General features: G+C 35.9%; 1 protein-coding gene across 2 annotated transcripts in view; it reads left to right on the forward strand.

Annotated features, from left to right (window-relative positions):
* Mrps27 (mitochondrial ribosomal protein S27) overlaps positions 1-15,392 on the forward strand; it is a 90,351-nt gene that overhangs the window by 19,340 nt on the left and 55,619 nt on the right. For both annotated transcript variants that reach the window (XM_046427331.2, XM_046427337.2), the window contains exons 3-4: positions 1,020-1,090; positions 5,264-5,322. In XM_046427331.2, coding sequence (XP_046283287.1) covers positions 1,020-1,090; positions 5,264-5,322 — 130 coding nt within the window. The remainder of the gene's footprint in view (positions 1-1,019; positions 1,091-5,263; positions 5,323-15,392) is intronic.

Genomic DNA, 15,392 nt, shown 5'->3' on the forward strand with positions numbered 1-15,392 from the left:
GGATAAATAGGTAAAGTAAGATGAGAATGGAGAATTTGCCACTGAATTGAATAAGGTGGAGGTGGTCATTGGTGTTGGTGGAGGGGTAGAACCCCAAATCTGATTAGAGTGAGTTGAAGAGTGGGAACTAAGGAAGTAGTGACAGTTGGATCAAAAATGTCTCTTTGAAGGAGTCTTGCTGTTAAAGGGAGCAGAGATGAGGAGAAGGAGCTGTGGAAGATAATGACAAGGGTGGGTCTTTTGTTGTTTTTAATGCCATCCATGCTTTGTAACAATAGAAGGCAAAGTATATGGGCACAAATGTGAGTAGCCTGGCAGATTTGACACTAGGAAATGGAAGTTCTCTTATGATTGCTTATTTTCTCGGTGAAATTAGATAAAATCATGAGCTGAAAGTGAGAGTGGTAGGAGAAGGGGAAATGCTTAGCATTTCAGATATTGTTAGAATGATATAAAAGTGTAATCTCAGAAATACCAAGTATTCCTATGAATGTTCTGCTAAAAAGAACCAAAATAGGAATGGTTCAAGCCAAAATCACTAAGCATAGTCAAGGAGCTTCCTGATTTGTTCAGGAAATGTATAAAAGGCACTTGATAAATCTTAATTTTTAATTTTTTGGAATAACTAATATGTTGTTCAAAGTGCAAAAGGAATATATGGGTAAGCAACAAAGATTTCCTTCCTTGCTTGTCCTCCCATCTAATTTGTTTTCCTGGAGTCTGTTAAAAATAACCCTTGTGTCTATGTCCAAAGATATTTTATTGATCCATTTTTTAAAATGTGTGCTAAGAATTTTTTATATCCTTACTAAAATGAAATAAACATTTTGAATTACTAATATGCATTTATCCTCTTTAATTTGTATAAAAATCATTTCTAAAAAAGAGCAAGAAGAAGCATCTGTTTTAATACTAACTTCACAATGTTGGCAGCCATCTGGCAGAAGTCTTATTTGTTAGATTTTTCTTAAGAAACATGTGTGTTTAACAAGGTTCTTTTTCCATCTTTGTCTTCACAGCTGATCTCGCATCTTTAATGGACCAAACATATGAGAGAAAGTTGCCTGTTAGTTCTTTAACAATCTCACGGGTAAGAACATTTAAACTCTTTTCCCCCGCTAAAGAAAAAAGAAGGAAGAATGCAAGAAAGATTCTTTATGGTAGATAAGGCTGTGTGAAGAAAGAATATGCCTCATAGTTTCACACTTTTTCAGTAGTGTGGTGTGTTTTTATAGACTTAATAGATATTTTATGGTATAATAGCAATTTTGTTTGGGGCTGAAATAAAAGGTAACAAATTTACTAGTCGCCAGTGTTAGTAATCACTATTTTGTATCTTATTTATTTTAATTTTCTCAAGGTACAATATTCAGCTGTCTGATACCATGATTTTTTTAAGTCAATATGCTTTTCAAAATAATACTATGCACTTGTTGGTATTGGAAGTATTTCTGGTAGCTGAGAAAGTCTTTAGAAGAATAAATATTAGCCAGGTGCAGTGGTGCACACCGTAATTTCAGTGGCTTGGAAGGCTGAGTCAAAAGGATTGCAAGTTTAAAGCCAGCCTCAGCCTTAGCGAGGCCTTGGGCAACTCAACAAGACTCTGTCTGTAAATAAAATACAAACTATAAATAAATATAAAATATAAATAAAAAAGACTAAGGGTGTGGCTCAGAGTAAGTGCCCCTGTGTTCAGTCCCCAGTACCAATGTTAAACTGCTGCAAGGCAGTGGATAATAGAATAATACTGGCTAGGAATCAAAAATAGTAATTGAAAGTAATAGTGACCATTACTGAGCACCTTCTATGCCGGTTAATTTATTAGTTTCTTTTTTTTTCCTCCACATTTTTAATTGGTGCATTATAGTTGTATGTGATGGTGAAATTTGTTATTACATATTTATATATACATATATATGTGATTTGTTATTACATATTTATACACTCAGATAATGATATAATTTGGCCAATTTCCCTAGTATTTCCCTTTCCCTCCCTTCTTCCCTCCCCCTCGCCCTTTTCCTCTACTCTACTCATCTCCCTTCAATTTTCATGATATTTTCCCCATCCTTATCTTTATTTTCCTTTCTCCTCTCTAACTTCCACTTGTGAGAGAAAATATATGACCCTTGACCTTCTGAGTTTGGCTTATTTTGCTCAATATAATGTTTTTAAGTTCCATCCATTTTCCTGCACATGACATAATTTCATTTTTATTTATGATTGAATAAAACGCCACTGTGTATATATGCCACATTTTCTTTATCCGTTCATCCATTGATGGACACCTAGGCTGATTTCATAGTTTGGCTATTGTAAATTGTGCTGCTATAAACATGGGTATATATGTATCACTATAATATAATGACTTTAATTCTTCAGGATAAATACCAAAAAGTGGTATAGCTGGGTCATGTGGTGGTTCCATTCTGGTTTTTTTCTTTCTTTTTCTTTTTTTTTTTTTTTTTTTTGTTCTTCTTAGACATACATGACAGTAGGATGTATTTTGACATATTTTACATACATGGAGTATAACTTATTCTAATTAGGATCCCATTCTTGTGGTTGGGCATGATGTAGAGTTACACTGATCATGTATTCATATATGAACATAGGAAAGTTATGTCTGATTCATTCTTCTGCCTTTCTTATTCCCTCCTGCTCCCTTCCCTTCATTAATTCCCCTTTGATTAATCCAGTGAACTTCTATTCTTCCCTCCCCCCACCTCATATATCGGAGAGAACATTTGACTTTGGTTTTTTTTGGGTTGGCTTATTTCCCTTAGCACGACAGTCTCCAGTTTCATCCATTTACCAGCAAATGCCAGGATTTTATTCTTCTCACTGGCTGAGTAATATTTCATTGTGTATATACACCACATTTTCTTTATCCATTTATCTGTTGAAGGGCATCTAGATTGGTCCCATAGCTTAGCTATTATGAATTGAGTAGCTATAAAATTGATGTGCTGCGTCACTGCAGTTTGCTGATTTTAAGTCCTTTGGGTATATGATAAGAAGTGGCATAACTGGTTCAAATGATGGTTCCATCCCAAGTTTTCCATTCCTGGTCCTTTGAGGAATCTCCATAGTTGCTAATTTATAATTCCACCAATAGTGTGAATGTGTTTCTTTTCTCCACATTCTCTTCAGCATGCATCATTGTTTGTTCTTTGGTACAAGGGATTGAACTCAGAGGCGCTTCACCACTGAATTTAGTCTCCAACCCTTTATTTATTTATTTTTTTTAATTTTGAGACAGGGTCTTGCTGAGTTACTGAGGCTGGCTTTGAACTCAAGTCCTCCTGCCTCAGCCTTCTGAGTCACTGGATTACAGTTGTGTGCCACTGCTCCCTGCTATTTGTATTCTTGATGGCTGCCATTCTCACTGGAATAAGATGAAAATCTCAGTGTAGTTTTGGTTTGCATTTCCCTAATTGCTAATGATGTTGAACATTTCCTCATACATTTATTAGCCATTTGTATTTCTTCTTTTGAGAAATATCTGTTTAGTTCATTTGCCTATTTATTAATTTGGTGGTCTTTTTGTTGTTTTTTGTTCTTTATTTAATCTGGATATTAATCCTCTGTCAGAAGAGTAACTAGCAAAGATTTTCTCCCAATCTATGTGTTCTCTCTTTATATTCTTGTCTCCTTTGCTGTGCAGAAGCTTTTTAAATTTGATATCATCTCATTTATTAACTCTTGGCTTTATTTCCTGAACTTTAGGGGTCCTTAAAAGGAAGTCTTGTATTAGTTTCTTAGAATACATTTTTTTCTGTTAATTCTTACAGCATTATGTTTACTTAAGATAGATGGTTTAATAACCTTTTCAAGTTCACATAGCTTATAGTGAAAAGTTGAGATTCAAACCCAGCTACCTGTGATATCAAAGTTTTTCTTTGTTGCTTTCCTTAAATACATCTGGTCTTATCTAGATCACACATTCACTTTGTAATATTGGGCAATGGGTTTCCTCTCAATATTGTTTCCAGTATGAGGATAGTAGGATCTTCCTTGGAGGGATCCTATGGTGCAAAAATGAGATCTTGTGAAAGCTTTCAATTCAGCTGCTCATAATTTAAAATTTTTGGACTATAATTGACATTTTAGAGGAGAACTAAAAGATTATTGGTTCATTCCTGATGTGATGTGTAAAACTTTTGTGGACTGTTATACCTGGTATTAGTTTAGATAACACTTTAAGGTTTAGAGAATTTCACATGCATTTTCTCATTGGAGCTTCATACTCTTTAGGGCCAGAGCTTTTATCCTATTTCTGCAGATGGAGCAACTAAGCCCCAGAGGGGCTGTGCCATCTGTTTATGCCACACAGAAAGCTACCAGAGAGCTGATTTTCAGGCTCAGGGCCTGTGTTTGTACCACTTTTCATCTGTACCTTAATGGATTTCTAAATCAAATCCACAAGTCTCATTTATTTTTAGAAAGTCTCCCCACTTTTACTCTTCTTCTTCATGAAGTTTTAATTATATTCACAACATGCATTATTGCCTATCTTTTTTGCCTCTGATTTTCTAAAGTGGAATCCATCCTTGCAATATTTTTTTCTATTTATTTATTTGTATTATAGTTAAGGTGCATACTCAAACATTTTATGGTTTGAAGAAAGACTTTGTTAGAGGAATCATAAGTTGACTAACCTTAGCAGAATTTGAATCAGAGTAAGAAGAATGTTTAGAAAATAAGTTCTCTAAGGATTTTTATGTTTTGGCAATATTGTTTTCAGCCATTAGTGTCTTCATTCTTTCAGCCAAATGTTCCCTTTATTGGGAGCTTAGGACATAGAGATAAGATCAGGATTTGAAGATAAAAGGTGATGACTACTTATAGGGATAGTGGAACAAGCTCTCGCCTAGTTCTGAACACATTCAGCTTTGACTTTCAATCAGTTATTTTTTAAAATTTTTAACGAATTTTAAACAATATTTTTAATTGTAGATAGACACGATACTTTTATTTATTTTTATGTGGTGCAGAGGATTGAACCCAGTGCCTCACACAGGCTAGACAAGCACTTTACCACTGAGCTACAACCCCAGCTTTCAATCAGTTTTTCTCACCAAGGTTGTTCTATACATAGAAAATTAGAAGCTAATATATATTGTCTATATTGGCATAAAAGGATTTCAAGGATGGGAGCCCTGCCAAATGAGCATTGTTTCAGTAAAACGGATGTCCTGTCCTTTTTAAGGTCAATGTGAAGTAGACCGAATATATGTCATAATTTCTTTTTCTCTTTTAGTTTGTGGACAACATTTCATCTCGAGAAGAGATAGATCATGCAGAATATTACCTTTACAAGTAAGTTTTCCATTTCATTTGGCTGTGTGTTCTCATGCCCTCTGCCACTGAACTACTCCTAATCCCTATACTTCCTTTTAACAAAAAAAAGATGATATGTTTCATATATAATATTTGACCTCTTGATATTTAGGTTTATGTTTTAGAGACCTTATCAGTATGAGAGCTTTCTCTCTTTTTCTTTTTTCATTTGCATCTGTATTATAGTCATACTTTGAAAAAAATATATATATATATGAATATATATATATATATATATATATATATGATTGAATCCAGGGTCATTTTATCACTGAGCTACATTCCAAGCCCTTTTTATTTTATTTTTTGAGGCAGTCTTGCTAAGTTGCTGAGGATCTCACTAAGTTGTTGATGCTAGCCTCAAACTTGTAGTCCTTCTGCCTTAACTTCCTAGTCACTAGATCACATATATTAATTAAACTAGTTTCATATTAAAAGAGATTATTCTCTTTTTTTATTATATGTAGTGTTGAAATTAATAACCTCACACACATATAATATTGCACATAATTCTCATGAGCAAATACATTTATAATTTCAGTAGCCATTACCAAATTGCATTCCACTGAGGTTTTATCAGTTTACAGTCCTACCAGCAATGTATGAGAGAGGTCTATTTTTATAGCTTGGCCAACAGAATAGTTTTTTCACACTTGGTTTTTGGCTAATCTCCTTTGGTGAAATTTTTTATTTATATGAATAGGTTAACTATTCCTTATCTGAAATGCTTGGGGACTAAAAGTATTTCAAATTTGAGTTTTTCAGATTTCAAAATATATGCATAGACTTTACTGACTGAGCAATCTCTAATTTGAATATCCAAATCTAAAGTGCTCCAAAACCATTTTCAGATTTTTGAATTAGAAATGTTCAACCTGTATATATCATCTCTCCTTTTTTTTTTTTTACAAATTAATATATACTCTGTATAGCTACTGGTCACCTATTTTTAATTAACTGTATATGCTTAGATATTTCCTACATTGCTCCATTTAGTATTTCATTTTGTCTCAGAGCTGTGAACAGTGCCACTATGAGCTACAGATACACTCATCCAGGTGTACAAACATGTATTTTCAGTATAACATTATTGGTAGTAGCAAGACTGGAATTATTAAATTCATCCTTCCAGTTGATTTTTCACCTACCAAATATCTATCAAAATGATACCTTACAACTAAATTTTTATTGTGATTCCTATTTTAAAATCTGATTTATTATTTGTTTCAATTCTTAGATTCCAAAAATAGACTCAGATTGAAATTTAAAATGTTTCCAGTAAGCTTTTCATTAGTTTTCTTTTTTTTTTTTCCTGGTTTTGGGGTTTTTTTTTGTACTAGGGATTGAACTCGGCCACTGAGCTATATCCCCAGCCCTATTTTGTATTTTATTTGGAGACAGGGTCTCGCTAAGTTGCTTAGTGCCTCACTTTGGCTGAGGCTGGCTTTGAACTTGTGATCCTCCTGAGCTGCTGGGATTACAGGTGTTCACCCCTGTGCCCGGCTCCCTTTTGTTTAGTTTTGATTAAAAGAATTTTGTTATTTGTATCTAGGTATAGTTTTTAAAGTTTACTCTGTTTTAGTGAAAATTTGTTCAATTTTCTTTTTTCAGTTTTGCTAAATAGTCATGAGACTTCTTTTTCATTTATTTTTTTTTTAAATATTTATTTTTTAATTGTAGTTGGACACAATACCTTTATTTTATTTATTTATTTTTATGTGGTGCTGAGGAGTGAACCCAGGGCCTTGCTAGGTACCACTGAGCCACAATCCCAGCCCCTTCTTTTTTATTTCTGAGTTGGTATTTTTTGTTTAAATCAAGTGTCTTGGATTCTACCCATTAAGAAACATTTATTTTGAATCTAAGATTACCTTTAGCTATGTCCTAAGTTTAAATTTTAAGTCCTAACATCATAGTTGCAAGTGCCCTCATATCCTTCATTAAGGTAAACATACATGAAGTGAGGCACAGTGGCATAGATGTGAAATACCAGCAGCTTAGGAGATTGAGGCAGGAGGATTTCAACTTCAAACCCAGCCTCAGCAGCTTGGCAGGATCCTAAGCAATTTAGTGAGACCTTGTCTCAAAATAAAAGATTAAAAGAAAGGGCTGAGGATGTGGCTCAGTATTTAAGCAACACTGGGCTTAATCCCTGGTATTCCCCCGCCTCCAAAAATAAATAAATATAAATATATATATATATTTATGGATCCCTTGATGTGAGTGAGCCCTGCCTCCTTTAGTGGCTCTTTGGAACTGTAGTGCTGTATTGTAGTTACTTTTATCCATGGTGAAGGGAATATTTGGACTGCCATTTGTGCAGTTCTCACTCTTTTGCTTTGTTTGCAGCACAATGCAGAAAATGGTTTCAGTTTCTTAATAGAATTATTAGAATTCTGTCCTATGAGACGACATAGTGCCATATAGTCTTGGAAGAAATATTTTCCAAATTTACAGGTACTTCTGTAGCATGTAATTGATTTCAATAATTCAGCATTTATCATATATTTATTGAGCACCTATTTTATACCCAGCTCTGTTCAAGTTTCTGAGCATATGTTGATGAATAAGTTAGACCCTACCTGTCTTTATATACTACAATATATCCCCAAGACCTTTCATGATTAACTCTTCACATGATGTCCAGTTTTGTGTGACTCATAATATTACTGAAAGATTCATAAAAATCACTATTTCTTGTTTCCATATAGTTCGTATAGTGGACTCTTATCTATCATAAATCTGAGCCATTATTTGATATAACATCCCATCTGTTGCTTAATCAGAAATAACATTCTAGCTGTGACATTACTTTTTTTTTTTTTAAGTTCTGTTCCCCTTCCTTTCATTACCAAGAAAATTCACTCTGGTTTTCCTACTCCCTTTTTTAAAGAAGTAAATGTTTTTATGGCTTCATGTGTACTGTTGTGTTTGTATGAGAATAGGTAAAACTCTACAAAGTTGTGTGTAATGGAGGTTGGCTAGGTTTACTCACTAACCAAATACCTTACTCCTGCTTCCCAGCCTTAGAGAATGTATACAACATACTTATGTCTCAGAAAAATTAAAAGTTATAAATTGCATAACTTTTCTCTCTGGTTAAAGTCAGGGGTGTTGATTCTGAAGACACCAGGGACCAGTTGTTCTGTAGTACTTTCACCAATTAGATCTCCAGTGTTTGTGATGCCTAACAGGCCCATATACTATAACTTTAGACATCTCAGGTAAACTTAAAACCATGGGTCTAGAGTAAGGAAATAGAGAGCAACTTCTGATCCTAGACAACTCAGGGCTTCTTGCTGGCCTACCTTTAGAATTTCTCATTTTCCAGGCAGTACCATCATTTACAGTAAATATAGCAGGACACTTGCATTGGCTCAGCTTCTCTACAGCAGCCTGTAGACACAGGCTCTTCTCACAGAGTATAACTGCCACATCTTCTCATCTTCTGATGGTTAAATCTCCCCACGTATTATGGAAAGTATTAGACCCAAAGAAGCTGGAAATCTTGACTGATCAGTGGAGAGCTGATTGAACTTCTGCGGTTATATCAGGTGCATGAGTGCATTAGCCAGCTTTTTGTTGCTGCAACCAAAATACCTGACAAGAACAACTTAGAGGAGGGAAAGTTTATTTTGGCTCACAGTTTCAGAGGTCTCAATCCATGGTTGACTGACTCCATTGCTCTGGGGCCAAGGTGAGACAGAACATCATGGCAGAAGGGGATGGTGGAGGAAAGCTGCTTAGATCATGGTAGCCAGGAAGCAGAGGGGTGGGGGGGTCAGGGGCATGATAGAATCCCTTAGGGCATGCCCCCTGTGGCCTCCTTCAACTAACTACAATCCCCCTGCCTATAGTTAACCACCCAGTATTCCAAATTTTAATCCATCAAATGGATTAATCCACTGAATAGGTTACAGTTCTCATCATTGCCTAAAAGCCCCACCTCTGAGCCTTTCTGCAATGGGGATTGTACTTTCAAACCATGAACTTTGAGGTGGACATTTCTAGATCGAAATCATAACAGCAAGTGAGCAGTTCAAAGTTGCAGTAGTTCATGGTGCTGCTGGTACATGCCACCTATCCCAGAAAGAATTTGCATGTTTGAATCTCCAGAAGTACACAATTTTGAAAGTTTAGGGACTTGAACATTAAAGAGCACCAGGGATTTTAAAGGAGGGATAGAAAGGCTACGTTGGAAACAGCAAGAGAGAAAACAAACATCCAGACACTCTAGTGGGGTGTGCCCTATTCTCTAGGGGCCAGCAAGCCTATGATCAGCTAATACCCTGCTGTTTGTGAACAGAAAATGACAACACCAAGGGAAGGGAGATGAAGCTCTAAACCAACAGTAACGTGAATTAAAGATAATTGAGGCAATTAATACAGGAAACTACGTAAGTTGACCAAATAAGGAAAAAAACACTTGCTAATACTCTATACATCAAAAAGGAAAAGAAACCAAGATCCAAACACTGAAAAGGTTCAAGTGAAGTAAAGTAAAATATGAACGCCAAGAAAACAAGGCAGGCTAAGAATGGTTTAGATTGGGTTGTAACAAATACAGAGATGTTAATTAAAATAAGATAATAAAATTGAACAAAATTAATAAGACAAAATAGAAAGCAGTTGAGCCAGATACTTATACAATATGGATGGTTTAGGCTGGGAGGTTGGAGGAAGGCAAGGAACTACTCTTGCCTAGGTATTCTTAGCAGACTAAATGAGGCCTGGAAGGAGATTCAGCCAGGCCATGCTGCCGCATGCCCTTTGCTTCTGCCAGAGAAACTGTGCCTCCAGTTGTTTTATGTTTTGGGATCTAACGAGAAAATTTAGAGAGGTCTGCAAACTTGAATAAGAATAAAATTGTATATTCGTTTTCACAAACCTCTCGGTAATATTTAGCATTCCCTTCAGTTATGAATATATATAACAGATCACTGTACTATTGGCAGCATCTGTACCTTTCTCATCAATAAAAATCATTTTTTTTCATTTCGCTTATTCTATTTATTGCACATATCTTAATCATGCTCATCGCAGCTTCGAAATTATGTTAGTAATTAAACCTGCTGCTGGCTAGTGTTTCATGCATTAATGAAGCAGCACATATGTTACCTTATCTTGAGAATTTCTCAATATCTTGATGATTATACCTCGATATAATTGGGTTCAGTTGTGAGAAGCCAATTCTGAGAATGGATCCTTACGCTTCCCAGATTGCCAGAGGGTTTAGACACACGCAAATGTCAAGGATCTTACTGGGAGCTCCTGTTTGAAAATAGGTTCCTTTGCCTATTCCTACTTCTTTCCCTGGGCCTTTTAAGGTATTGTAGGTCTTTCTTTTCTTTTCATACAAAGATTATTTTATATATTTTCATCTGGACCTTATAGAGGAAGACAAGCATGTGACTGAGAAGTGTTCTATCTTCCAAATGAAAATTTAGATATAGCCAGTCACCTAGGTTTCCCCAAAGGAGTGGGAAGAAGGTGTGGGGTGGGAGAAGAAGGCCCAGAGACACTGTCTTCAGGAGATCAGGGCTGGGCTAGGCAGGGGCAAAAACGGGTCTGCTTTATTGCAGTGTGGGGGTGATGTAAGAAGCCAGGCTGCTTCCCAGCAGCAAAAGCAGCAGTAGAGAAGGTTCTGGGTCAGGAGAAAGCTAAGACGACAGGTCACTGACAGAATTGACTGGTCATCTGATTGGTGGGATATAAGAAGTTGATTGCATTTGTTTTATTTAATAAGAGATTTGTTTAAAAATGTCTTATGTTGATTTTAAAAACAGTCAAGTAAAACATTTTCTTTCTAGGTGAAGGATTTTTATTTTCTACCCACTTGCCTTCTCATTGGCATTTGAAAGAAAATAGGGCTTCCTACCTTTGCTTTACTGTAATTTACAGCATTCTTAAGAATTAGATCTGCATCTTTATTTACCAAGGCAAACCTTTCTCACCAATAAAAATCATTTTTTTAATATCGCTTATTACATTTGTTTCACATATCTTGGATTGCACATATCTGAGACATATAGATTGCATTTGCCATCTGTAGAGGCTGTGAATGTCAGCCACTGCCTGCCCTGAGCAAGGAAGGGGACCATGTACAATTAGTGGGGCAATTCTGTAAAAACATTGCAGTGTTTTCTTAGTGCAAGGTTTTACCATGAAGGAACCTAGGTGGAGCTATAATTTCTTTAAAGAAAACCGAGGCAGAAGGGATTCCAGAGAGACCTTAACATAAAGTGTGGAGCAAGAAGAAATCAGAATTACAGGATAAAAGAAATCCCTTGTATTTCTTGTAGTCTGTGTGGTATTGTTGTTTGTTCCTCGAGAACCATAGTCTTAGCTTTTCCTCCTTTGGGTGCCTATCTATGTGGGGGTCAATGTTATTTTACAGTGAGCTTATATGTAGAATTTCATATAATGGGAACTTCCTTTACCATTTTGTGGAGAACATCTTTTATGGGCCACTAGTTTGTAGTTCTGAGCTCAGCTCCATCCCTGTGCCTTGTCTACATAGTGACAAGTGAGCAGGAGGCAGGCTCTGGCCTCCATTTTCAGAAGGTAAAACTGCATGTCATTGGGAATATTGTGCCATCAGTAAAAGCCATTATTTTTATGGTTATAACAAACTGTAACAATTCCTATATTAGGATTTGATTACAACTCTAATGGAATGCAAATTCAAGCCATAAAAATTCCTCCTTTACATTTGCTATCCTTTTTACTGAGAATGTTTGCAAATTGCCTTTTTAAAAGTTTATTTAGGCTTTTGAATCATTTTGGGACAATGGTAGTTTACGGATGCATGAAATTAAACTTGTTCCTGTTACTATCAGAGCATCAGTAATCAGAACTGATCACTTAATCTGCAACATAATGGTCATTCCTGAAAGATAAGTGGTAGAAATTTCCGATGTATATAACATTCTCTCTTTATTGAGAACTTAATACTTTTTGAAGTAGCCTTTTGTTTTTTAGCAAAGATGTGGATATTGTTGATTTACTTGTCATACAATAAGAAAAGATTGTTGCAGCGCTCCAGGGGAAGCTATGCTTTTCTCAGAGTGCAATTCCCTATGTTGTCACGGAGAGTGGCATGCCACCCAGTAATGAGAGGAAGTCTCAGTTGCGTGGCAGGCTGTGTGCTGCCAACACATTCATCCACACTGTACTTTGCCCTCAAGCATCTTTCATCAGTTGCTTAGCTGACCTGGCAGATACCAGGCGTCCCTGGTTGGAGACGGATGGCAGGTCAGGAACAGCTGGGGTGAGGCAGATGGCAGCCTGCGTGTCTCCAGGTCCTGGGTTGGCAGCCAGCCTGCAAAGGAAGGATCAAAATAGCTTCATTTTTCAATAAGCAAAAATACCCTGATGGTTCCTTGGAAGGCAAGGGTACCACCCCAGGCCTGTGTTGTAAGAATCTATTTCTGCCTGTAAGGAGAGAAGAAGGTGGGAGTTCATTAAGAAGGAACGCGTACAAGTTTGTACAGTACTAATTTTCCTTTGAGGGTACAGAAATTGTGCTTTACAGTATTAAAAGACAACATTAAAATTTTCTATTAGAATATATCCAGGTCTCATTTTGCTTAAGCATTTTGTTTAAGAAAAGAGTAGAAGCCTAAAGGAAGGAAAACAACCCTTTTTATAAGTGCTTTGGTTAGTTCTTGTTTGCTGATCCTTACCACAGCCTGGGAGATAGAAAGTTATTGTTAATGGCTCTGATTAGACAACAGCAGATTGTCAGGGGCATAGCTCATGCATTGCCAAAAACCCAGGGGAGTTGGTAGAAAAATGAGAACCCTCTGCCTCTACTACTTCAGACCCTGTACTTGTCATTTATTTCAGTCTGGAGTCTGCTTATAGGAGGGGTGTAGGGGTGAACCTTTAAGTGGTTTTCCTAGCTCTGGTTCAGACATACTCACTGATTTTTTCCAGAGTGATTACTCCTTTTTTATTTTTCTGGTGTGACACCTAGGTACCTCTGGAGTCTTCTGTATTAACAGTCCATAGTAGTCCATGCTGCTGAGAACACCCATGTTTACATCTTTGTATAGATGTATGCTTTTGTTTCTGTGGGATAAATATGTAGGAGTGGAATGGTTGGAGCATATGGTAGATATGTTTAACTTTTAAAGAATCTACTGAATTGTTTTCCAAAATGGTTTCAATTTTCAATCCCAGAAGCAGTTCCAGTTTCTCAACATTTTTGCCAATATATTTAGCCATATCAGTGTGTATTTATTTGTATCTCATTTTGGTTTTAATTTGTATTTGTCTAATGACTAATGCTATCTCCTTTGGCAGAGTATTCAAATCTTTTGCCCGTTTTTTAGATTAAGATGCTTGTTTCTTGTTATTGAGTTTTGGGAATTCTTTTTCTCATGGTCTCATGTTTTCATTCACTGAGCAGTGTTTTTCAAAGAGTGGTTTTTATTTTTGGTGGAAGTCCAACTCATCATTTTTTCATTTTATGGATTGTGCATTTGGTATTATCTAAGAACTTTTCACAAACCAACACCACAGATATTTTTCTTCTATATATTTTTTAGAAGTTTTGTAGTTTTACATTGTATAGTAAAATCTATGATCCATTATGAGTTATTTTTTGTGTATGGTTTGAGGTAAGGATCAAAATTAATTTTTTGGCATAAGGATGCCTAATTGTGTCAAGGCCATTTATTAAGACTTTTTAAATTGCCTTTGTACCTTGTTGGTAATCACTTGTTCATATATGACAGAGTCTGTTTCTGGACTCTTTTGTTCCGTTGATGTCTATTCTGTTCTTTGTCTTGATGCAAATACAACATGTCTTAATGGCCATAATTTTTAAATTTCTTAAAATCAAGCAGTGTAAGTCCTCCAGCTTGGCTGTTTTTCAAGTTGTTTTGGGTAATTTAGGTCCTTTCCATTCCTTATGTATACAAGTGTATGTGTACATATGTACACATGTGTGTGTGTGTGTATATATATATATATATATATATATATACACACACACACACACATTCATACATACACACACACACATGCATTGTTAAATGTAGAGATGGCAGAAACTTATATCAATTCAAGAAATATGTATCAAATGTCTTATATATGTTTTGAAATAAGAATGGCCAAAAAGGAAGATTATAGGGAATATGAAAGGAGAGATTGATTTGGGGAATCACTAGGCATTCTTTTTCTGTGGAAAGCAAATTTAAGCTGCTCTCTGATAGGATTTGATATAGAGGTATACAAGGAGAGATACCATGTCTAGAAGACAAGTGATACTTGGTTCTGTTTATAATGGAAGTTCCAAAGCCAATGGAAGGTTTAAGATTATTTTTTTCATTCACTAAATGGTGTTATATTCAAAGAAAGGGTATGTTATACTCATTGTAATCGAAAGATTATAAAGTGGGGATAACTACAAATGTGGGACAATTCAAAATCAACTTGAGTCCAGGATATACTAAGTAGGTAAATTTATGTAACAGGATTTATGTTTAGAAGAAAACGTGCTTTGGACAGGCCAGAAGAGGGATCAGTGTTTTCAGCAAGCAGACATGAAAGAGGTAGAACTTGAGATGGCCTTGAAGAGTGATGCACAGAGGAAATAGGAGCAGGTGATCAAAATGAAGCAAGCAGGATAGGTGAAGTTAGAAGAGGAGATGAGAACTGGCCTTGTGGGGACTGTCCTAATTAGGAGGAGTAAGGCCTTTTAGGGTGTAATGAGAAATAAGGTAGACAAATTGTGGGAGGAATAGAATGCTGGAAGAGAGCAGGGAGAGTTTTAAATCTGTCATCATCACTCATGGCTAGGAGATATATCAACTGCTATTGTATCTGTAGAGAGGACTTAGGCAACATTTTTAAAGTTGCAAATACTTATGCCCTTTGACTCAATAATTCTACTTCCAGATATCTAACCTACTGATATACATTTATATATGTGAAATAATACCCGTTTTGAAAAGTAGAACTATATGTTGATCAATAGAGGCCTGTTGACGTTAAATTAATTGTTCTATAGCTATACGGTATAAAACTGAGTGATTGAAAAG

The sequence above is a fragment of the Marmota monax genome, unplaced genomic scaffold (genome assembly GCF_021218885.2).
Source record: "Marmota monax isolate L192 unplaced genomic scaffold, Marmota_monax_Labrador192_F-V1.1 WCK01_AAM20220418_F8-fsc00018, whole genome shotgun sequence".
In the NCBI taxonomy this organism is placed as follows: domain Eukaryota; kingdom Metazoa; phylum Chordata; class Mammalia; order Rodentia; family Sciuridae; genus Marmota; species Marmota monax.